At 41.6% G+C, this 25,646-nt stretch overlaps 1 protein-coding gene and 1 long non-coding RNA gene across 2 annotated transcripts in view; one reads left to right on the top strand and one right to left on the bottom strand.

The window, feature by feature from the left end:
* The window catches only part of LOC129402106 (uncharacterized), a 29,265-nt gene extending 6,618 nt beyond the window's left edge, over positions 1–22,647 (top strand). Inside the window, exons 3-5 of the long non-coding RNA XR_008628546.1 lie at positions 972–1,038; positions 20,056–20,135; positions 20,437–22,647. This is a non-coding gene — a long non-coding RNA (uncharacterized LOC129402106). The remainder of the gene's footprint in view (positions 1–971; positions 1,039–20,055; positions 20,136–20,436) is intronic.
* DDC (dopa decarboxylase) overlaps positions 1,784–25,646 on the bottom strand; it is an 87,196-nt gene continuing 63,333 nt past the window's right edge. The window contains exons 10-15 of the mRNA XM_055127111.1: positions 20,344–20,420; positions 16,374–16,393; positions 12,987–13,085; positions 10,695–10,796; positions 6,237–6,457; positions 1,784–2,899 (exon numbers count right to left, since the gene is read on the bottom strand). Coding sequence (XP_054983086.1) covers positions 6,251–6,457; positions 10,695–10,796; positions 12,987–13,085; positions 16,374–16,393; positions 20,344–20,420 — 505 coding nt within the window. The 3' untranslated portion in view covers positions 1,784–2,899; positions 6,237–6,250. The remainder of the gene's footprint in view (positions 2,900–6,236; positions 6,458–10,694; positions 10,797–12,986; positions 13,086–16,373; positions 16,394–20,343; positions 20,421–25,646) is intronic.

Here is a 25,646-nt window from a genome sequence, read left to right as displayed (position 1 = left end):
GTAGTTTGTACTTTTCCCTGGTACCAGTACAGTGCTGCTAAAGTCCTGGATGTGTTTGGTTGAAAGCATTTTCTTAAGTCCTAAGAAGCTATTCTTGATGCTCCTAGATGGCATCAAGAAGGGTTCTGAACACCAGAAAGACCAAGGAAGGAGTAGAAATGTGGTACTTTATGAACCATTCCCACTATCAACCAGGGAAAAAGGAGTGTAGAGGATAAAGTGACTCACCAATTACCAGTGACTTAATCAAGTGTGCTTCTGTGATGGAAATTCCATAGGAAACTATGTACAGTGGGACTTGAATATCGTCAAGTCAATGTAGTGAGGTCCTGGGAGGGTAGAGAGAAGCATGGGGCAAGGTCTGTGTAAGGGGGGTTGATGACTGGAAAGCAACCCCCCTTCCACAGACCTTGCCCCAATGCTTCTCTTCTACTTGGTTATTCCTTTGTGATGAACCAGTAAATGTGAGTAAAGCAACCTTCTGAGTCCAGCAAAAAGGTCCTGAGGAGGCAGTCATGGGAACCTCCAATTTAAACTCACGGTCAAAAATCTTAAAAACCTAGGACTTGTAGCTGTTATCTGAAATAAGAGCAATTTTGTGCCACCGAGCCCCTAATCTTATCTGTAATCTAGCACAAACTTTAAACAAATGATCTTAGTCACTGGGAGAAGTGTTTTCAGACACTCATAATGCCAGCTCATAATGCCCATCTCATGGAGGTCATAAGGGTATCAATAAGTAAGAGCATTCCTTTTTATCAGATGTTGATTATTTCCAGATTCCTCTGGGATTTTTCCAGTGATAACTGAAAGAAGCCATTTTTGAGAGATTCTAGAAGTCAGTGCAAGTTCATGTCTAGTCTAAGGCAGACTGTGGTCTATGGACTGAATCATGACACTACATTGAAAGTATGTTTTATAAAGTAGCACTGGGCTAGCATGGATTAATACAATTTCATGCACCTTTACAGGTTTCTCCAGATTGGACTATTTGAGGATTGTCCAGGTTGGAGTCAAGAGCCAAGATTCTCCTCGGAGGTGAATATGCTTTTTTTTGAAGATAATCATTGTCCTTATTGCCAGTGATCTTAAGAAATGATCCATCTGAGGGAAGACAACAAATTTGGCAGCATATCTAAGTAAGCAAGGTTATGGATTCTAGGGTCAGACTGATTTCTGACCATTGATAACCAACAATTAGTGCTGTGAACTTGCAATTTCACAATTTCATAGTGAACCACTTCATGTCTCTTTTTTCATCAGTAAAGTGGAACTATAATTTAGATTTCTGAAGTAAGTTGGTATTTTAAAAACATTTAAATCAGTGTCTGACACCTGAGTATGTTTGCTAGGTATACGTGGAGGTGATGCTTCTTCCTGCTTCCCGCCAGGTGATTGTGGTCTTATTACTATATTATGAATGTGACCTGTGATGGTGAGAACTATATAAACCAAATAGGTTTTTCTCTCTGGGGGTCTATGGCCAGGAGTCCCAGACTCTACTAAATATGATATTTTCTGGATCAGACAGGGTGGGAGTGGGGGTTAGAATTATCTCTTTAATAAATCCCAGCTCTGTCAGCTCTGTGCATGATTTCTTGCAGCATCACCATAGTCATCTTGCATCCCAGTCTCCTACTCACTCTCATTTCTCAAGGTATTGTGATGGATACAGCTAGAGGGAGGTGGTCCCCCGAAACACTGAGGGTGGGCATTAGTGAGTTTGGTGACTCTTCTTCTTGTCTTTGCAGCAATATTAAGGGCACACTCAGATACAAACACTTTTTTTTTTAATATTTTATTGAATCACTTGTGAAGTATAGTTACAAGCTTTCATGTTTGAGTTACAATCACACAATGATCAAACACCCATCCCTCCACCAGTGCACATTCCCCACCACCAATATCCCCAGTATACCCCCCCTTTCCCACCCTACCACTGCCTCCATGGCAGACAATATTCCATACTCTCTCTCTACTTTGGGGCATTATGGTTTGTCATACAGATACTGAGAGGTTATCATGTTTGGTCCTTTATCTACTTTCAGCACATATCTCCCATCCCAACTAATTCTTCCAACTATCATTTCCTTGGTGATCCCTTCTCTATTCCAGCTGCCTTCTCCACCTTCATGAGGTAGGCTTCCAATTATGGAGCAATCTTCCTGGTCCTTGTATCTACTGTCCTTGGGTGTCGTCTCATGATAGATACAAACACTTTCAATGTCTTTGTAGGCAACCTCAACTTCCACAGTTATTTAAGTGTTCAGTGATCTGTAGCTTCCTAGTAGTTCCCCAGTGGACTGTTCTATGTCCCCATGCCGTTAGTATTATTGTTTGCATTGAGAGCTTTCTAACTAATTCATGGCACTTCAAGCCGGATAGATGTATAAGGAATTCAGAGCTCTGCAGGTTACTGTTGTTCCCATCAAACCAATAGACTCAGACTCTGGTTGTGTCTTCCTTCTGAATTTATTCCTTTAAGTTAGAGTCATCACCAAGTAGCAATTGTATATGATTGATGTTTCCTAAATAATGCCTGATATATACTGAGAAGTCAGGAAAGCAACTATTCAAGACCACAGGTATAATCTCAAGTCTCATTATAGACTGAACTAAGAAATATTTCTCTTAAGACTTTCATACCACTAACAAGCACAAGACTACAATTTTTAATCAGCAAAAATCACAACAAAATACTACAAAAATCTGTTAAACACTGGTACTAACTTTTCATACAGCAAGCAATATTTATTGATGAGGGACTGAACAGATGCGTTCACTTCTGGATGCTTTCAGAGAAAGAAACAGACACATGTAGGGTTGTTCACATGGAATCAGGATGAAATTCATTTTTGTGTCATTCCACTTTCCAGTATATCTTTTAAGCTTTTGGTCTCTATAGGGGAAAAGTAACAAACATGTATCTGTATTAGAAATATTAAAGAACCAAGTTTTAATACTTTCATGGTGTTGTGATTTATAAAAAATATTCTTTGGTCTTTCACAGTTCTGGTTAACAACTCCTAAAATCCTTGGAATTTCCTAAGTAGTGAAATGTATCATTTTTTTGTCTCAAGTGACTCTTAAACTACCAAAAGATGAGGAACCTTCCATTCTAGCTTCAGACCTCCAGGTAGGGGAGAGGAGCAAGAGGCTGAATCTTTTTCCAGTGGCCAGTTAATTAATCATGATACCGTAATGAAATCTCTATAAAAACCTGAAAAGATGGGTTCAGAGAGATTCCAGCTTCGTGAATGTGGAGATGTATGGTGAGTGGCATCTGGAGAGAACATGATCCTCTAGGCCCTTTCCTTGTGATGTCCATTGAGCTGTTATAAACACATAATAACCCAATGATATACTAAGTATAATGTTCCCCTGAGTTTGCTGAGCCACTCTGACAGATGAACCAAACCTAAGGAAGGGTTCATGGAGACCTCGAATTACCTGTTAGTTAAAAGCATAGGTGACAACCTGGACTTGGCATTGGTGTGTGAAGTTGTGTGGTGTGGGGAGAGGGAAGAAGTCTTTTGGAACTTATCCTGATTCTATCTGGATGAATTGTCAGGACTGAATTGAATTGTAGGACACCTCTCTACTGTTCCTAGCATTGTTGGTGTGGGGGGACTTCCCACAATATTGGTATTCTGACCTCAGTAACCGCAAATAATAATTCTTATTTGAATGCACAGAAGGATTATACTGTTCTCCAGTGAGATGCAGATACTGTGCTTCTCTAATAGCGCATTTTTATAAGTTAGAATCTCTAGCTAGTTTCTACTCTCTGGAAAATGGAAATATTTCTTTCTCTTAGAGATGTGACTACATGAATTTGATGTAATAACTCCAAATAAGCACAAGTAAGGTTTACATTAGCTAATCTAGGCCCCACCCCAAGCAAAACCCTGGCATCCAAAAACCTCCAGAACACAACCACAGCCATGCTCAAGGCCACTCTCCACATGCTCGGACGAGCTTCACCTATAAAGGAACCGACAGAGGAACGCAGCTGTGCCGGACCTGTGGTGGCTGAGATCTCCAAGCTTGCTCAGATCAGGATTGGGCCTCCTCCACCCAGATCCCCAGTTTTCCAGTAGCTTGGCAGTCACACCCAAACTGCCCCAGCGCCATGTAATCTCATCAGTGGCCAAAATCCAAAGATATAAAACAAAGCTTCTGGAAGAGAGCAATGCAGAATCTCGCATGGCAGAGTCTGGCAAGCTACCAGTGGCATATTCGATATGCCAAAAACAGTAACAATAATGGGCCTCATTCCCCTGACCCTGAACATGGCAGGGATGAATGGAGATGTTACTGGTGCCTGCTCAAGCAAGTCGATGAGCAATGGGATGACAGTGATACAGAGAATCTAGTAAGAACAATTATATATGCATGCATTCCTATTATACATTTAAAACATATTAATCCTATTTTTGCCTTTGTATTTGATATGTATGATTTTTGAACATTGTGGCTTCTATCAAAAACGTGCCTTTCATTTTGATAATTTTTAATGCTACTGTATTTTGCCATAGATAGCACTGTAGCACTGTCGTCCTGTTGTTCATCGATTTGCTCGAGCGGGCACCAGTAACTTCTCCATTGTGAGACTTGTTACTGTTTTTGGCATATCGAATACGCCACGGGTAGCTTGCCAGGCTCTGTCATGTGGGTGGGATACTCTCGGTAGCTTGCCAGGCTCTCTGAGAAGGATGGAGGAATCAAACCCGGGTCGGCTACATGCAAGGCAAACCCCCTACCCACTGTGTTATCGTTCACTTTGGCTTGCCATGGGTATATAGAAATAAATCTGCAGATGATATGGCTGCATAAGTGTTCATGTGAAGTGTGCATCTAATACAGTTTTGCTTTGTGTGGATCTCCCCACTCTCATATTTGTCCTTGTCTTAGAGCAGTGTCACTGTGTGGATATAGGAGTTTCTCCCAGTGCCTTGTGGAAATGTTCATAATATTGCCTTAGAGTTGGCTTCACACAGCGTGGGGACCCTCAGCTTAGAAGCAGTGGATCTTCTACAAAGCTTATTGCAGGAAAGAATGTCTTTCTAGGAAAACTTCAACAGAAGTGTCTAACATTGGTTAGAAGCCATGAATTGGCTTCTCATAAATAAGTTTATCATTTTAACTTATAATTTATTATTCCACCACACCCACAGCAGTATTTAAGGCTTACTCCTGGCACTTCTCAGGGATCACTCCTAGTGGTGCTCAGAGAACATATGGGGTGCTAGAGATCAAAATCAGGTCAGCCATGTGTTAGGCAAGCACCCTTCCCACTCACCTCTCTCCCCAGCTCCGTAGTCTTTAATTTTTTTGAGCACACTGCTATTTCAGATGTTCACAGTTAATAAGGACAAAGAAGTTAACCCTGTCAGTAAAATCAACTGATCAGATATAGACACTGAGCTTTAACATCTCCCATAGGTTATGATAGGTGGGCAGTTGGAATGAAAAGGGAGAGACATGAGAAATGATTACAGATATCCATAGCCCCTGACCTTCAAATGAGGCAAAAGAGAAAAGAGGTAGACTTGGTTGGGCCATATCTTGTGGTGCTCAGGTATTACTCCTGGCTCTACATTCAGGAATTACTCATGGGAGTGCTTAGGGGGCTATATGAGACAGGGATTCAAACATAGGTAAACCATGTGCAAGACAAGAGCCCTACTTGCTAAAGCCCCTGAAGGTAGCTATTCTTGAAATAATTTGATTAAAAGACTTGAGATTATTGTGGCTAAAATAGACATCATTTTCCAACTCTCCCTTATCAGTAACCCTGCCTTGTTAACAGGTGTTTCTTACAAGTTTACACTGCTGACTTCAAGTAGGGCAAATCCTTAGCAACCACAAGAAGCTCTGTGGCATACACATTGCTTTTTTTCTTCCTGCACCAGCAGGAATCATAAGCATCTGTCACATGAAATTCTTTTTGTAAATTTTTTACTCTGTATTCAATTTCCCAGGTAAACATACAAGGTTGTTATGACAGTAAGCTACCTCATTAATACACTGACAAGATATGAAGGTGGATTCCACAGATATACGATCTATCATTCTTTGATTCCCCATCTCAAAGAATACAATGTACAAATATATCTAGGAATTTAAAGGATCATTATGATGTGTCATTTTTCCTACATCTACCAACTAGACAGGGATATCGCTTGATCTTTTTGCTAAAGGAAATTTGTCCTGTAACATTCAGTGCAACTCACCTGCTGCCACTGGCTCATTTTTCCTCCATCTGTGCCCCCAGAACTTCAGTGGCTAGTGCTTTAATGTGCTCCCAGGCAAGGTGCACATGGGCAGACTCCACAGTACGGGAACAAATGGCAAAACGCAGAACAAACTTGTCTCTGAGGTGAGAGGGGACCAGGTGGATTTTTTTGGCGTCATTTATTCTTTGCAGAAGAGCTTCATTCAGTTTGTTGGATCCCTGAAGGAACAGAGAGAAGGGCTGTGCTCAGGTCTTGGAAGACTCAATCAGTCAACTAATGAAGTGAGACCTGGGTTTGGCAGTTCTGCCAGGCATCGGTAGAAGACATAGAAGCGCTTTAAGAAGTCAGCTAGACACTTGTGTAGAAGGTAGTCACAAGAGACTGCAGCCTCTCCAGAAAGGACAATTTCTTTATGTTCAAATATACTTAAAAAAAAAAGTATGGTCTTGAATACTTTGGTGGTATATAGGTGAGGTAACTAGATAACTATATCCTGGTGGGACATGGACGGGGAGGGGGGCATATGGTACCAGGGATTAAACCCCTGTTAATCAAGGTAAGAATCATCCCAGCTGTAGTGTCACTCTGGCCCCAAAAAACTGCATTTTAAAGAGAATATGCTTTCTATGGAGATGGGGTAGGGAGAGGAAAAGAACCTTTGGTTGTTGGTGAAGGGATGCTGGCCCTGGTGGTGTGCTATTACTAAAAGCTTTATAAATCAGTGTCTAAATAAACAGTTCTTAAAAATGGGTTCTAAAGGGTAGGCACCGGCCCCTCCCACCGCCGAGATGTGATCCCGGGGGCCACACGCATGTACGGCCTCTCCGCAACTGCACAAGCGTGAATCCAGACCCAGCAAAACCTCTTTCGGCGTGGGCAACTCCTCGCAGAATGTCTCCAGCCTGAGAACTAAGCCTCGGCCCCGTGCCCGCCCAGGAGGGGAAAGGTATTTCTCTCTCTGCCTCTTTCTCTCCGGGGATGAAGGGTGCGGTGGCCGCCATATTAAGACGACCACAGATTGGGTTTTCAAGCCTGCAATTATCTAATATCTGGAAGAAATCTCCCTGGACTTCTTGTTAAAGTACAGAAATTCAAAACCGCGCGACCTTATTTGTCTTCACAGTAGGTCTGAATCTAGTGGGGTACTCCTAACAACAATAGTGAGGTTTGTGTTGAAATATTGAATGTAACCAAAGTAAACAGAATGTAAAATGAAACTTATCAGTTACAAGGTGGGGGGGGGCGGGATGGGAGGTGTACTGTGTGGGTTTTTTTTTTTTTTTGGTGGTGGTATATGGGCACTGGTGAAGGGATGGTTGTTTCAACATTGAATAACTGAGACCTAAGCCCGAAAGCATTGTAATCTTCCACACGGTGATTTAATAAAAAATAAATAAATAAATTAAAAAAAAAATGGGTTCTAAAGTCTGAGGGGTGTGTGTGTGTGTGTGTGTGTGTGTGTGTGTGTGTGTGTGTGTGTGTGTGTGTGTGTAAGGCAATTCCTAGAAATGTTATCTACATATAAAAACATAAACCAGAGCGATAGCACAGCGGGTAGGACATTTGCCTTGTACGCAGCTGACCTGGGTTCGATCCTCGGCATCCCATATGGTCCCCCAAGCACTGCCAGGAGTAATTCCTGAGTGCAACAAAGCCAGGAGTAACCCCTGAGCACTGCTGGGTGTGACCCAAAAAGCAAAAAAAAGAAAAAAAACATAAACCATAGAACTGAGCTTACTAATGGCACCAGTGAAGGGGCTTCGGAGAACCAAATCTCAATATAGCAAATGAAGTGTGATAGTCAACTTATAACTAGAATCAGGGAAATTGCTCACAAAACAGGCCCAAGGTCTCATAGATGGGCCTCCCTTTGAAGAGAGCAGCCTACCAAGAGGACAGAGCCTATCGCTTTCTCTGTCAAGGATGCCAATTCCCCAGGCTGTTGATTCTCTGTACTCTTTCTGTCCTTTTCTGCCACAGTGATTCCACCCTTTGTTAGCCACAAAGTTGAAGCAAAAGAGGGCTGACAGACAGTGCAGCCTTGCAGCCTTGATCATGTAACTTACACAGGACTGAACTGTTATAGTTTCACTCTGTTCTGAGAATGGGGAAAGAGCAAGGAGAGGAAAGAGAAGAACCCAGTTTGACCCAGACACAAACTTATTTTGGAATCTGACCCATTCAGATACACCTAGCCTCTTGCTATGGAGCTCCCATTGGTCTCACATAGACGGCCTGAATGGTAATTCTACCAGAAAATAACTTCAGAAACTGGTTCCATCCACCCAGAACAGACATTTTATTACAGGTGGATGATAAAGAAGAATATGCTATAAAGGAAACAACTGCCATAGAGATTTATTATAAAAGGAAACATCTGATAAATAGTAAATGCAGAAAATAAATAGTTTAAGAAAAACTTCCTTCTCATTTCAAATATATTTTATATTTGAAGAAAAACTGGGGCCGGGGCGATAGCACAGCGGGGAGGGCGTTTGCCTTGCACGCAGCCGACCCGGGTTCGATCCCCGGCATCCCATATGGTCCCCCAAGCACTGCCAGGAGTAATTCCTGAGTGCAAAGCCAGGAGTAATCCCTGAGCATCGCTGGGTGTGACCCAAAAAGAAAAAGAAAAAACAACTTTGTGACATTTTCTGTCTTCTGAAACATGCTTCAGTCAGGTTAATCATTGGCTAAATAAATAGTACTCCTACATTAAAAAAAAACATTGGCAGTAGACTGAAAAAAAAAATAGAGGTAAGATGCCAGAGAAGGTAATCTGAGTCTGAGATGTAGATGTGGAAAATATTTGAAAAAGGGGAGGGAAAAAGTAGAAGAAGGAAATTAGGTGCAGAATGAAACAACAGGACAGGTTGGGGTGAAGATACAGTGGCAGGAAGGCAGTTATGAGATAATAATAGTATACAGTACTGTTATGCTTTATGCCAAGTAAAGTTCCTCTATATATTGCAGTGGTGGTGATGAATGGGACAAAATAAAATTATGACGATAAAATTTTTAAAATTCATAGAAATACCCTGAACTTAGGAGTATGACTGAACCTGACATAGAAAAATGATAGAGACCATATGCATAGGTGGTTTGGGTCACCATTAATTTTGGTGAAAATAAAATATAATCTGATGACATGCTAAGTGAAAGAAGCCAGACATAAAAGTCAGTATACTGACAATTTCATTACTAAGTGTTCACAACAGACAAAGTCTTCAACAGAAAGCAGATCAGTAACATCTAAGGACAGAGTGACAGATCACTACGATGTGTGAGGGTGTTTATTGGAGGATGGGGTGTTTCCAAATTCATTTCTGTAAAAACTGGGGTAGATACTAAAATACTTCTAGGAGAACAAAGTGGTTGGCAAATGATTCCCCAATTAAACTAGTAAAATTTGAAAATCAAAATCCTACAAGTACATTGGTACTAAAAACAAAACAATTATTTCATAACTTAAAAAAAAAAGCTAATGACACCAAAGTTGACTATGTCCCACGTTTGTTACCCCCACAGTATCTGGAATAATGTCAGGATGGATCCACATGTATGTGTGTGCTTACTGATCATCTCTGAGCATGATCTCAGGGATCCTCTTTCCCCTATCTGTATCTCCCCCGCGTCCTTATATCAGAGCTCTACGATCTGCTGCTTCCAGACTTCCATGACTGGTTCAGATCTCTAGAATCACAAAGAAGCATGTGGTAAGAGAAGCCATGTGTTGTAACTATGCAGCTGAGCCATGGCTGTCTTTCTGTCTTCTTGAAATTGAATAGGAAGCTTGTGGAAGGGGGGCATGAAAAGTCAGCTCAAGAGTTACCAGGGCATTAGGTGGTCCTCCAGTCTCAAGAGGTCTGGCCCTCCATCTTTTGGGGCCTTTTGAGAAACTTGGTCATGGATCCCAGTAAAATGGCTTGTACCATCAGTGGGTCTAAGGCCAGCACGCTCGTCACAGAGCAAACACACTTGTCCTTGTCACAGCCACAGCCCATCTTAATCATGTGTGTACCTACCAACAACCTTGGGAAGAAGTAGCAAGGCATGCTAAAGTGCAGATGTCCTAGTCAGCTAGGGTCCTAGGCTGGCATTTTTTCAGCATCTCTCAGATGATGTTAACTGTCATCATGTTTGGGAATGACACTGGGTAGTGGTGCTACAGTCAGGCCAGTCCTTAGAGCAGCCTATAGGTACATAAGGATGGAGAAACTGGTGAGTGTCCTAGCACACATATAGAATTCACAGCTTCTGACCAAGGAAGAGAACAATTCATGGAGAACTGTGTGCATGTAGGATATAGTTGATATGTATAGTAGGTGGTATGAACAGCAGACTGAGGTGTGACTTAATTCTGAGTGCTTTGAACACAAAGTTCATGAATGACACATTCCTCTCGTCACATTCAAAGAAAAGAAAACAAGAATATTGGAATAAACTTGAACATACCCTGAGCCGGAAGCAGACCAGCCCCAGAGTTACTTCTGCACAAATTTCAAAACGAGGATCCTGCTGCACCAGAGACTCAAACTCATGAGATAGCTGGACATGCTTGAAGGGAAAGAGGGACATTATGAGGCTCTTATCACCACTTACCCACCCATGTGATTTTCCTTAGATGACACATCTATAATTCATTTACATTCTTTTAGCTACTTTCTTCAAGTGTTTGTCTCACCTGTTCACACACAGGTTTAAAAAAAAACTCATTCTGGGGAAAATTCCATTCTCTTCAGAAAAACACCAGCCATATATTTCTAGGCTTATTTTTTTAATCCTACCCCAACCATCTTTCATCATTTTTGAAATAAACACTGAAGAGGGATTTAGACATTCTGTTAGTGTGTCTTTTAACTTTGCTGTAGGCTCCTGGTGAGGCTAACTGCAGTGTGGTTCACCACTGAGTAATCCTCACTACAACCTACATAGGGGAAATTCACTTATGCCCAGTTTGTGGATCAGAATATAAGGGGGCTGGAGCAATAGTACAGCCGGTAGGGCATTTGCCCTGCATGCGGCTGACCCGGGTTCAATCCTTGGCAATCCCATATGGTCCCCCAACCACCGCCAGGAGTAATTCCTGAGTGCAGAGCAAGGAGTAACCCCTGAGCATCCCTGGGTGTGACCCAAAAGGCAAAAAATAAAAATAAAAAAAGGACTTTATCTATGTAGATGCCTAACACCTAACCTTCAGTTCCGTAGTTGTCATGGTTGTTATTCCACAGCATTTGCCACCAAGAACTGTGAATCATGTCACATTCAAGAATTGCCTGTCATAGAATAAACCATCATATTTGATTTCTAGATGTTTGTGGAGCTCAAAAGCCATCCAACTAGAGGTCTGAGAAAAATCTCTACAGTTTAGATGCACATCCTGCTCTTCTAAATACACACATCCAGCATAGTGCTGTCACTTGGAGGTGCTCAAGAAATATTTGAATGGTAGTACTTGCTGTGAATGAAAAAGCACGCAAGCCATTCCTAGTCATGTAATATGCTTATACCCACTAGAGGGCACCAAAGACTTTAGGCTCAATGGTTCCCCACAGCAGCCCAAACATCTACACCTGCCTGGGAAGTCAGAGCTCTTCAGGTGTGCATTGCTGTCCTTTAACCTCCTGGAAAGCCAAAACAGAAACCTGCTCATGGTTATGCAGTGGTAGTTTTAGTTTTTTATTTACTTATTTTTGGTTTGGAGGCAGCTCTGATCAGTGATCATTCCTGTTGGGAGGAGTGATCCAATCCCAGTTGGTCATGTGCCAGGCAAACGCCCTACCAGCTGTACGATTTCTCTGGTCCTCAATATGGCATAGATTGTTTTAATATAATAAAAGAAAGTTTGGTAATGGAGTTTGAAGAGATTGGTGGTTCCCAAATTTTAACCCTCATATCCTAGCTACTGAATTCACCTGGTAAAATGGGTGGTTTCCCAAAACCATGAGGCCGCTAGTGTGGTCATTTGACCTCATATCTCTTCATTCTCAGCAATGGAAAACATATTATCAAATGCTTCCTTTTCAGCAGGTCTAACTTTAGGAGGGAGAAACTCCAAACAATAATAGTGAGTTTTGTTGAAATATTGAATGTAATCAAAGTGAAAGTAAAGTGAAATTTGTCAGTTACACAGGTGGGGTGGGGGGCTAGGGGTGTGGGGGGGAGGGGTGGAGCTATACTGTGATTCTTGGTGGTGGAATATGTGTACTGGTGAAGGGATGGGTGTTCAAGCATTGTATAACTGAGACTTAAACCTGAAAATTTGTAACTTTCCACATGGTGACTCAATAAAAAAATATTAATAAATAAATAAATAAATAAAATGGGTGGTTTCACCTGCCCGGGAGGAGCTAGGTTGTACAAGCAAGTTGTACGAGTTAGGGAGCTTGTTTGAGGAACATGGGGCTGGCATGGTTGACATCCATTCCCACCACAGTTGCTTTCCTTTTTGTGGAAAACATTTTTTCCATTCGCTCCACAGTTTCCATTGTTGACTCACCCTAGCTGTCTGCGAGACATGACTAAAATGCTAGCAATACATTTTCTTTACTGGATGGTTTCCCACAGGATACCGCTTTCGTGGAAGCATCTACAAGATTATCACAGTGCACTGACCATCTTAGAAATATGCTACTGTCAATAGCCTAGATGCCCTCTATCATTCATTTCATTACTAATACATCCTAGTTCATTTCTAAAGCCCCTAAATCCTTGATATTTCCTAGATAAATAATGAAAACAAGTCACCTTGCGGATATAGGCTTGCAGTCCCTTGACTCCATACATCCTAAATACAAACCACATTTTCAAAGAGCGGAATCTTCGACCCAGCGGTAACTGCCAGTGCTGAAATGAAATCCAAAATAGTGTATCAGGGAGAAATGTTTTAGAGCCTTTACCTCCTTGGTCCGCCTATTTCTTCTGGAAGCAGCCAATCATCTGAAAGCTGACTGTTCCAGCTGCCGTGTCTGGCCTTGGACAGCAAAGCTGACAGTGCAGTGGGGAGTGTGGACTGCAAGAGGCTTTCTCTGCAGAGATCTGCATGGAAGTGGGGCCTCCCAAATCCTTTTCTGGCACCAGTGTTAAGAAATAATAGAGTGGAACACCACAAGGTATTTTCTTCATATATTTTTATGTCCTGAACAATTTTCTATAGCAGTATTTGTAGGATAACATAGCCTCAGGTAGTTTAGGTTTATTGGGTTACTCCTGTTACAGTGTTCCCATTACTCTTTGCTTATTTGTAGCTTCTTTCTTAGTGTTCTGTTGACTTGTAAATATTGATTTTCTCTTCTCCTTGAGTCCTTTACATAGTTTATTCAGAGCAATGTCCTTTTTGTATGGACACAGGAAGACTTAGCAAATGCTATGCTTTTGTAACCTGGGAGTCATTTGACTCTACATGATGTTTTCCTCCTGGGCATCTGTTCTCTTTTCCTAAGCCTCAGCTGTCCTTACTTCCTAGCACCCCCAAAAGCAGGGTCCCTACGTGGGAGGAGAAGGACCCAGGGCAAGCGGTGAGTTGTGTGCTACCCTGGCATCGAGATGGGCCTGACCAAAGTGCCTAATGCCTATAAGTTAAGAGCTTGATCGTGGACAAATGTTGTCATGATCCAAACAATGATAACTAGATTTGGACCCTGCTAGGGTGAGGAATGATTAATCTGGCCTGAGTGCTGTGGTCTGAGTCTGTGGCAAGATGTTGCCAGGAGAGCTGCCTTGCAAGCCTCAATGTATCTCTTGCTATGTCCATACAAAAATAACTAGTATTAAGATGTTAATGAGTGTTTGAACTAAGGAAAGGAGAAAAACACCCGAAGAGTCAGCAAGGGCTTTGGAATGCCCTGCCCTCAGGAAGGGCTTTCTTATGATGATTTTGCTACCTGGCTGTGTGTAGCCTAGGGGCAAGGGGGAGAGAGAAAGAGGGAAAAGAGAGAGACTAGAGAAGCCAGAGAGGGCTGCAGTAGATCCAGAGAGAGGCTGGAGCTGGGAGTGCAGGAGATGAGAAAGATGGAAGATTGAATAAGCGGTAACTAATCAGCAACCAGCTTGGTCCTCGTTCTTCCTTCGCCGGTCCTTGACCACCGGCTGGAGTCCTGATCCAGCCCATACACAGCAGTTCCAGAGTACCGAAGGTGATGAGACAGAGCTGCCCGGAGAGCCCGAGAGTGCACACGCCCCTCGGCGTGCCTTAGTTTTTTACAAGTATTGATTCTCCTTGTGCCCTGCCTGCTGACAGCCCAGACATGGCACACAGGCCTTCTCACTGGACAAGACATCTATCAGCAAAACAGTTCTCAAGTAAGCTTGGCTTCTTCCCCAGCTGTTTTCTGAACCAGTAAGGTGACTTCACTCTCCAGTCCATGGGACTTCTCTGTGCTTGTTAATGTACTAGCACAAGCAAAGAAAAGAGAAGGATGATGCATGGGAATAACACTGAAACAATTTGGATTCAGTGTAGAAAGTACTTGTGACTTTTTTACTTATTGTTATATATTTTCTATTATTTTCTATTTGGGGATGGCACCCAATAGCTGGAGGCTACTTCTAGGTTGGCTTTGTGCTTGGGAGCAGCCCTCAGAGCTCTTGGGGGACTATGTGGTGCTGGGGATTGAAGCTAGGACTCGGCATGCAAAGCACACATTCAGCCCTCTGATTTATTCCTTTGGTAACTTTCTGTCATGTAGCAGCTCATAAAGGCAATATGAAGAGTGAGTTCTGGGCCTCTCTCCAGAGAACGGGGTCAAGATGGTAGGTTTTCATTAGTGCAGCCTTATAATGGTCCAGCAATGCCCAGGCCATCTGCACTGGAGGGTAGGTTAGTGATGGTTAGTGCTGAATGCATCAACAGCATCCATGTATGATTTCAGCTCAAGCTCCAAAATATATTGCAAGAAGACATCAACAACACAGGTCACCTCCATTTACACCAGGAACTGAGTTAGGTGAAGTCATGTCATTCACTGTTAGCTTCCCACAGTGCTGCAACACAGGGGTTAGTGGTCATATTTTCTTTTACTTTATTTCAGTTTTTTGCTTTGCAGTGCCAGAGTTAGAACTCATGGCTTAACACATAGAGGTCATAAACTCTGCTGCTAAGCCACACCTCAGCCTGAGGCTTCCTTTGTATGAGAGAAAACAGGCTTGGGGAGGCTAAGGGATTTGACAAGTTCTCAGTCTTGGCACTGAGTTGTTTATATTTTTATTTTTTTGTCTTTTATTGTTGTACAATTTATTGTTGTTTTTTATTTTCCAAGTTGTTTGGGAGCTTCTTAAAATTTAACTAGTCTATTTTTCACAGTCACTGTCATCCCGTTGCTCATTAATTTGTTTGCGCGGGCACCAGTAACGTCTCTGATCGTGAGACTTATTGTTACCGTTTTTGGCATATCGAATATGCCATGGGTAGCTTGCCAGGCTCTCCTGTATGGGCGTGATACTCTTGGTAGCTTGCCGGGCACTCTGAGAGGGGTGGAGGAATAGAACACAGATCGACCGCATGAAAGGCGAATGCCCTTCCGCTGTGCTATCGCTCCAGCCCAGTCCATTTTTAATATTTAAAAAATGTTATTTAAAAATTTTTTTTTTAATTTTGGGGTCTAGAAGAAATAACACAGTGGCTTACAGTCCTTTCATATGTCATGAGTTTAAACCCCTAGTGTCCCGCATACACAGAGCATGGTCCTGGAAGTTCTACTGTTTTAACCTGCAGCTCTGCTCTCTTTGATCTTTGGTATTGCAAGTGACTTCCTGAAACATACAGATAGGCGTGTGTAATCTCAAAAAAAAAAAAGGTGGGGTATAATAACTAGCACATTCTACAAGCAAACAGATGGGTGAGCCCCAGGGTCAGGAAGTGACCGATTAGGGAGCATTAATTTAATAAACCCAGAAAAGCACCACAGTCACAACTCACATGCCTCAGCTAAGACTGCCCAACCCCCAGCAAGCATGTGTGCAAGTCCTGCAACTTAAGACATGAAGTCCACAGTGAACCCTACAGATATGTGTGCAAGCACCAAAATCTGATTGTGTAACCTAAGGCTTGGTTACAGACTAAAAGCTAAGATAGGGCCCAGCTCTACAGTGCATTATCACAAACCTGGAGCTCTAACAGAGCGTTCTCCCACTTACCCTGTAGTCAGTGATCAGCCCTGGGAAAGGTAAACAAAACGAAGAAACCATTAGACATGTTTGTTGATGCCTTCTCATCTTCCTGCATCCTTCCCATGTCATCTCCTGAGCTATATAAAACCAGTGAGGGCAAGGACTGGGGCATCTCCCTGATAATTTGTTAAAGGGCAGCCCGTGGAGCAGGGTCCCCTGAATTGAACTGGTAAGTGCTAAATTGTAAATTATCCCCATTGCTTCGATCTCTGCTATTATATCTGCAGCAAAATATGAGATTTTCCAGTTTGCACTTAACCTGGAAAATCAGCACTTACAAGTGTGTAAAGCCTTTATCTTTCATGTATGGAAAAGTGATTTGTGATATAAAAAGTGGTTACAATATACAAGAAGTTGTGGTATATAAACACAGTGGAATACTACACCACCCTAAGAAAGAAAGAAATCATGTAATTTGCCACAATATGGATGGAACTAGAGAATATCATGGATAGTGAAGTCAGAAGGAAAGAGATAGGTACAGGATGATCTCTCTCAGGTGATCATGAAGATACACAGCAAGGTGGTAATATAGGTACAAAAGTACCCTAGTGGAAGAATTGACCCGCATAATTGAGTTGGGAGATGAAAGGGAGGAGCACTGGGCCTATGAGGGCAGGGAAGGATGTATGTCAGTAATGGGGATACATCACTGAGAACTATCAATGACAATCCTGTAAATCACAGAACCTCAGTTGTAAAAGTTTTTAAGTGTCAGAACATTGCAAATAATAATAAACTGCAGATAGCATTTGCTTTCATACTATGAACTCTTATTCTTCTGGCACAGAGAAGACATAAGTGTCTGTTGAATTCTTTCCATCATCCAGAATTCAGTGAAAGTGGCTGGTTTGCACTTTGAAATCCCCTCATATCCTCAGCAGTAAATTCCAGGCTTGTGCTGGAGAAGTACTCTGTGTGAAAAATCTCACGCTATGGAGTTTCCACATGGTGACATTGGTCAGGTAACCACTTGGAGTTGCCCAGATGAGCTGCAGCCTGTTTTAGGCATCTGACCCATTTAACAGAATTCAGATAAGATAGTCTGGGGCTTGAAATGTGTTTCCTACTACTCAAGAAAGTGGTTTTAGTGTGGCCATAGCAAACCTTTGCTTGAGCAACTGAATCAGTGGTCCAGTTAAAGCAACCATCCTTCCACATGGCTTTCCACCATAGGTAGCTGATTTCTCATTATATTTACAAGAAAATGTAAAGTCTGCCATCAATTAGGATCACACTATGGAGAGATGGTCAAACACTCAAGGACATTTTGTCAGGTTCTACTTCTGAGTTCCTGAGTGACGCTAAGGGAGAAACCCAGACTCCCAATGCCAGGGCAACTGCAGCCAGTGTTCTCTACTTCCCATCACATAGAATGGAGTCAAACAAACATCAACACTATAGTCACCAGAATTAACCTGGCAGGGTTTATAAATACCAAGAGAAACAGGATAACATCAACATCATCCAAAACATACTTGGCTTATAATACAGGGAGAATTTGTTCTAAAATGCAGATGACGCTGTTAGTGGAGACGAATGAATGACCTTCCTTTTTCATTTGTACCACTGTACTGACAGTTATAGTAGCTACTAGTCATACATGATTATTCAAATTTTATTGAAAAGAAATCACACTGGAAACTTTAGTTCTTCAGTTAGACTGAACATACCTCAAGTGTTCAAGAATAGCATCGAACTTAATGAGTGCCATGTAGGACAGCACAGAACAGAAAACACTGTAGAAAGTTCTAGTAGATAATGCACATAGAAATGTAAATAAAAATATTCAAATGAAAGTTTCCATGACCAAACAACATAATTACTGAAAGTAGAGTTTCTTATGGGTTAGCTGAAAAGCTGGATTTAGTTGGATGCTTCTTTGCATAACTGTTTGCGTGTGTGTGTGTGTGTGTGTGTGTGTGTGTGTGTGTGTGTGTAATGGGGATGTTGGGTATCAGACCGGGCTTCATATGTGTAATACAGATGCCCTGACAGTGAGCTATATCCCTTGCCCCAAGAGTTTAGGCTTAATATAAATACGAAAGTCCAGAGATGATGATCTACTGTGGATTATATGCATATTCTTATACTCAGGAAGTATTTACAATTATACTAAATATATTTGGGATAAGAAGCTTCTACACCTATAAATGGAAGATAATTGAAACAAAACCTAAGATTGGTAAGAAATACAACAACATATTAATATTTATGTTTGGTTGGTGGGTTATGGAAACTTTTGAACTCATTGTTTAATCTTTACTGTTTTCTGAATATGATATTTTTATAGTGTAATAATATCTGTGTTTTGGTTATTTCATGTCACCTGTATCATTACAGAAAGCAATCCTGAGCTTAGGTTTCTGGGTGTGGAGGAGGGGACAGTGTCCATTGCCTCATCGTTTCTCACTACTGCTTCTACTCCAGTCACTGTTAAGAAGACAATGTTATTTTCCATACAGGACCTGATTCCCCATCAATACACTGAGTGTTTATTGCTAAATTCCCCTGGGTTTATGGTGCTGAGGATTTTTATCCAAAGACATGAAGTACAGCCCCTTAGAAGCTCCAATAGCTTTTCCTTCCCCTCTGGGCCACATGTCCGGGGCCAGTGCTAGTGGTGTGAGGGCTTGTAGTGAATAAAGTGTATGTCTCCAAGGTTTGGGGGAGACTGCCCAGCAAGAGGGTAGATGTGGGCACAAAAACAGTGCCAGAGAAATCTGCTCATATTCCTCTTTCCCACATACATTTTATTTTTATCAGGATTTAAACTGAGCCTTTCTTAACTGGTACAGACATTTTAGAGACACTCCAGACTTTAGCAGCACAAGGAGATTCTCAGAAAAACCCCGTGCCAGCCTCAGGTATGCGTTGAGGCCCATCCCTCAGAGACTGACTAACAGAGTGTCTGGCAGGGCCTAGAAGGCAGGAGACCTACTAACATAGAGAATGACCTGAGGGCAAGAGACCTGCTAACAGAGTCTGGCCTGAGGGAGGAGACCTACTACCAGAGAATCTAGCCTGAGGGCAGGAGACCTACTAACCAGAGAGTCTGGCCTGAGGGCAGGAGACCTATCAACAGAGAGTTTGACCTGAGGGAGGAGACCTACTACCAGAGACTCTAACCTGAGGGAGGAGACCTACTAACTTTAAGCTGGATTTCATTTTTTTATTAAAACACCATGATTTACATGTTCACAGTTAAGTTCTAGGCACTGTGTTCCTGCACCAATCCCACCACCGGTGTCCCAGGCTCCCTCCCTCCATGACAGACACTTTGTCAGGGTGGGGGCTGTTATTGGGCTTTCTTGAGGAGACACTGCAGACATTTCTCTGGTGTCTCTCTCAGTGAAATCTCTGCTCTTTCCAGAGCCCCACCCATCCCCTGTGTGTTCCTGCTGTCCAGACCATCTGGGAGTACATAGCCACCCAGAGGTCAGCCTTTCGTAGAACATGTCTCATCCCAGCGCTTCTCAGGTCACCCCAGATCAGTCTGTCCCATCCCACCATATTTTGCAGGCAGGTGCTGAGTCAGCCAAAGAGAACAAGTTTCCAAATCATTGACAGCCTCATCCAGTTTCTCTCCATACTTCACAAATACACCGTCTAGTGAATGTATTTGTACTCTCTCCCTCTTGTGTTACAGGGATGAACAAAGGGAAATTCTCAGGAAAACACCAGGGAAGGCACAATGGGAAGGACCCTATGCAGGTGGAGACAGTATGGGTGAGTGCCATGAAGCATCATGCACTTCCAGGGATTGGAGGTCCAAGAGTTTACCCTGAGCCCTTCCCGGGGACACAAGAGCTGTACACCCAGCCCCCACATAACGTTTGCTGCATAGAATTCCTCCTTTCTAGCTCCTTGGCTCTTCAAATGTAGCTCTGATGAGAACAAAAAGGCCTTAGTGCAGAGAGCAAAACTGGTCGCTTACCTGAATCCTGGTGGCTGTGCTTCAAGTAGAGGGGGTCCAGTTTAAAGGCTCCAGTCAAATCTGTTCTCTTCTTCACCCTGATTTGGACAACAGAGGAGAAAGCTTAAGAGGAGCCCGGGAAGAATCCTCTGCTGGGTGCCACCTGAGAGCTTCAGCACTGACTGGCCAAGGCCCCTCCTGACCTCTGTCCTGCACGCACCACCGCTACTGCCTCACTGGATGCAGGGTCATATCCAGGACTTGCCAGGGCCTGAGGAGATAGTTTGGAGCCTAGAGCTCATGCTTTGAAAGAAGGAGCACTGGCACCCACGCATCACCAGGAGTGATCCCCGAGCAGCACGCTGGAAAAACCCAAAAAACAAACCAAATAATTGGTCTTTATCTTGGATTCTCATTGGAATAGCATCACCGGTTTAAAAAAATGTTTCTCACACGTAATATGATGACATGCTTTAGTCTAGATAGTTTTAGAATGAGGTTAGGGGCCAGAAAAATGGAGTTAATGAGAATGGTGGGCTTTTGAACAATCCTTCCTAACCTGGGAGAGAGTGAGGAAGGGAAAGGAAATCGTGTTCACCACCAGTTACTAATGAATTATCATACTTATGTGATGTAACCTCCATTCCAAAACAAAAGCAAACAAAAAAACCAAGCCCAGAAAGACAGGACTCAGTGAGCTTTGGGGTTGCTGAGTATATCGAGGTGCACACGCAGAGGAGAGAGAGCTCAGTGTGTCCCTCCACATTCACTGTCCTGTGCTCCTTCCATTTGTCTCTTTGCATCTTTTAAAATAAACTGCCAGTATACAAGTTGATCTGGTCAGCATATTTCAAAGGGCTGGAGACTAGTGAAGTAGTTAGTGTAAGGAAAGCACTTTCCTAGACTCTGTGTGTTGTTCTAGTGATGTGGAAAAGTCGGAGGAACATGGGAACCTCTGACTTTATAGCTAAGTTGTACAGATCCTTAGAGGGATGTACTACTTCAAGCGAGTGTTTGATGTGGGGGGTTGCACTATTAAGGAAATGTCAGCAATGAACTCTATTGTGGGACTTGGATGGTATCTAGAGCTGGTGAATTAGTGTTGGAAGGATAAATCTACGTTTCCGGAACTTGCATGCAGCTGCCTCAGTAGACATTGCAAGTACATGCATATGAACAAAGGGCACGGTGGGAGGACATATCCTAGGATGTGGATGCTGTCCTCAGAGCTCAGTCCTTTCGTACCTGTATGTCACACAGAACATACAGGGTGATAGTTACTCATCACAACTCTGCTCAGACTCTCCCTTGGACTAGAATTTGAGGCTTTATGGTAATTGTCTCTCTGCCTCGTTTGGCAGCATGAACTCTATCTCAAGGCAATTTTGTGGCAAATTTATCCTTGGGGATAAATTAGAAAAGAAATGTCCATCTAACTATAGCTTGAGCTTAAAAGTAAATATATAGGGGGCTGGAGCGATAGCACAGCGGGTAGGGCGTTTGCCTTGCACGCGGCCGACCCGGGTTCTAATCCCAGCATCCCATATGGTCCCCTGAGCACCGCCAGGGGTAATTCCTGAGTGAAGAGCCAGGAGTAACCCCTGTGCATCGCCAGGTGTGACCCAAAAAGCAAAAAAAAAAAAAAAAAAAAAGTAAATATAATGTGAAAGACCCTGAACGATAAAACTCAGTGAGCATGAAATAAGGAGTCTAGCATATTACTTATTAATGTGTGGAGGGGAAGAGTAGATTTATTTATTTATTTCTTCAAAGAGTTAAAACATGGACCACATTCATGAGCATAATAAGTTGTCTTGTACTTTCTCTCTGAGATGGGGTTCTTCTGCTTTAGATTGGTTGGCACTGATATGTATGTACAGCCATTTTAGTGTGTCCTGCGTTTGTATGAGGAATAGCTGGAGGAGTAGCTTTCAGTTTCTCTGTACCTGGACAGCTCTGAGTCTAGTCTTAGAGAGAGGGGGGACAAAGAGCAGGTACACTTGAAGATATTTATTGCTCTCAGTAAATGAAGTTCCCACTTCACTTCCACTTGACTGTAAGCAATGTCCCTTGTGTTTACACTAAAAATATTACGTAGTATTAATGCTATGTTAATACTGAACTCATCTAAGACCTGATAGTTTGGTAGAGTTTACTATTAGACGAATTTGGATTTTCCTGTTGGGTCAAAATTTAACTCTAAGCATACCATCTTTATTAGTTTTCTATTTATTTTTGAGTCAATTGTTGTTACACATTGTTATGAGACTATTGAGTATGTATTCAGTATGAAAAGTAGTGAATAAGAATTGAAGGCAATTTGGAGCAAGATGTAATTCTGAGTATTTTCTTACTAGTTTAAAATTTTCTGTGGTGGTGGGGTGGGGGGCTGGGGAGGTGGGGGATGGGGGGAGGTATACTGTGATTCTTGGTGGTGGAATATGTGCACTGGTGAAGGGATGGGTGTTGGAGCATTGTATAACTGGGACTTAAACCTGAAAGCCTTGTAACTTTCCACATGATGATTCAATAAAAGAATAAATTAAAAAAATAAAATAAAATTTTCTGTGGTATCTGGTTATAACATCTTTCAATTTCTGATAGAGTTCACCTAACATTTAAAAATTTAAAAGTCCAAATTTCAATAGATTATTTATTTTATTAGGTAGTTTAAGGACCAACATCTGACTGTATTAATAGAATCTGCTTACCTTTCTTTTCTGTTGCATTAATATATCTTCATATTTGTTCTTTCTTATATAGTCTTGGGAAGTCTATTTTGTTGCTATTCTCAAGCTTACTTTAGCTCATTCTATTATGTGGTGTATCTTTCTATTGAAGTCTTCTCTCTACTGCTTCACTGTACACAATTTCTGTTGCAGATTTATATTTAGTTCTTGGTATTTCTAGTATTTTTTGATATTTCTAATGTTATTGAAATACTTTCAATAATACTTTCCAAATTGACCTTTAGCTCCAGTGAATCCATGGAAGTCTGTTCTCAATATTCAAATACTAGTTATATTTTCCTTGTAAAGTTTGGTATGATAAAGAGGAAGGCTATTAAGCAAGCAAACAAATGGTTCTATATGCATGGATATGTAAACTCTCTTGTTCTCCCTCTCTCCACATCAGACACTGGGGTTTATAGTAAGAACAATCTCTCTCTATCAACAGACATTTTCCTGGGGATAACACTGAGGAAGGAGGAAAGGGGTGCCCAGTGTTATGATGAAAGTATGACTTTTTAAGTCTTCTTTTAAAAATCATTTACAACACTTCATAGGCTCTCTGAATGAGTTTATAGCAACTCTAGGTGCTACCAGCAGCAAGTATGGATTTCAACTACTAAAAAGTACAAAGACAAAGTGAAAAAATGAGACACATGGAAAATTGTGCATTAATACTTTAAAATAAGTCATAGAATAAAGCTTTATCACAATCAGAGTGATATTTCAATCAAGTCTTTCCATAATTACAATGATTAGGAATATTTCAAAGTAGTGCAATTTTTTTTATAGGAGGGGAAATGTAACAGAAGTATACAAAACTCTGTAAAACTATTTAAGATAGAATTTTATTTTATTTGGAAAAAACAGTCTTCCTTTTTAAAGATAGATAAAGCTTATGCTTGGTGTATGAAAGACATGCAACTTATTTTAGAAAATATCAATTATTAAAGAGACATTTGGATCTGAGAAAATGGATTAAGTCTACATATAAAAATAAATATCAAGGGAGGCACCGGCCCCTCCTGCTGCTGCTGAGATGTGACCCCAGGGGCCGCACGTGTGTGCGGCTCCTCCGCAGCTGCACGAGCGTGAATCCAGACTCAGCTGAACCAAATTCAACATGGGCAGCTACTTGCAGAATGTCTCCAGCCTGAGAACCAAGCCGCGACCCCATGCCCATCCAGGAGGGGAAAGGTATTTCTCTCTCTCGCCTGTCCCTTCCCGGGGATGAAGGGCCTGGGGACCGCCATATTATGACGACCACAGATGGGGTTTTCAAGCTTGCAATGATCCAATATCCGGAAGAAATCTCCCTGGATTTAGTTGTTAAAGTACAGAAATTCAAAACCGCACGGCCACGGTAGTCTCATTTCCCTTCACAACAGGTCTGACTCTAGTGGGGTGCTCCTAACAATAATGGTGAGGATTGTGTTGAAATATTGAATGTAACCAAAGTAAATAGAAAGTAAAGTGAAATTGATCAGTTGCAAGGAGGGGGATGCGGGGCTGGGCGGGATGGGAGGCATACTGTGGGTTTTTTTTTTTTTGGTGGTGGGATATGGGCACTGGTGAAGGGATGGTTGTTTCAGCATTGTATGACTAAGACTTAAGCCTGAAAGCATTGTAATTTTCCACATGGTGATTCAATAAAATAAAATTGAAAAAAATAAAAAATAAATATCAAATGTACAATAAAAAGCTTATAAAAAGAATAATGAAATCATGAGATATTTTGTTGTGCTTGTAATAACTGCAAGTTTTAGAAACCTCAATTATCTTGTCCATTTCAATATTGAGATAATAACCAATTATGGACTAACCATTTGGTAAAATTTCATTAAACAAAAAGATGCACTTCTTAAAATTAAGAAATAGAAAAACAGTCAGTGACGAGAATTTTTAAAATTCAGTTATATCTTGTATCCTATATTCTATTATTTTGGGATCATTCATATCACGGCAATAAATCCTGATTGACAAAATACTTATTTTTGAGTCCATAGATATTCATAATAGTGTAAAATAACCTCTGAGTTGGTTCTCAGATTTCTTCTGTCCCACTATCCTAAAGACATGCCAGAAACCAAGCAGGACCACAAACACTCAAGCACACCTACAGATCTGTGGGCAGAGAAGCAGTCTCCTTGCAAACAAGAGAAGAATGGTATGGTTTATCCCTTCATATTATTCAGGGTGTTAGGTTATACTCTTCTGGGCAAAAAAAACTCAGGACATTTTTTAGCACTCAACTTATGGAAAATAAGGAATCAGTTCCTCAAGATAGTAATGGTCATCTATAACAAATACACATTGTGAATCATTCTTAATGGTGAGACTGAAAGTGTTTCTTTGATATCAGACTCAAGACAAGGATGTACTCATATGCAATATGCATTCTTTATGCACTTTCTCCACTTTATGCAATATAGTACTGGAAGTCCCAGCAACAGAAATTAGGCAAGATAAAGAACTCAAAAATATACAAATTAGTAAAGAATAAGTCAAGGTAGCAGTATTTGAAGAAGGTATGATAATGTACATACAACACCCTTGAGAGTACACTAACAGGCTCCTAGAAACAGTGACCCAGTA

Source organism: Sorex araneus, chromosome 2, assembly GCF_027595985.1.
Source record: "Sorex araneus isolate mSorAra2 chromosome 2, mSorAra2.pri, whole genome shotgun sequence".
Classification (NCBI taxonomy): Eukaryota; Metazoa; Chordata; class Mammalia; order Eulipotyphla; family Soricidae; genus Sorex; species Sorex araneus.
The sequence above is the reverse complement of the archived record's forward strand: the minus strand, read 5'-3'. Positions and strand labels throughout refer to the sequence as shown.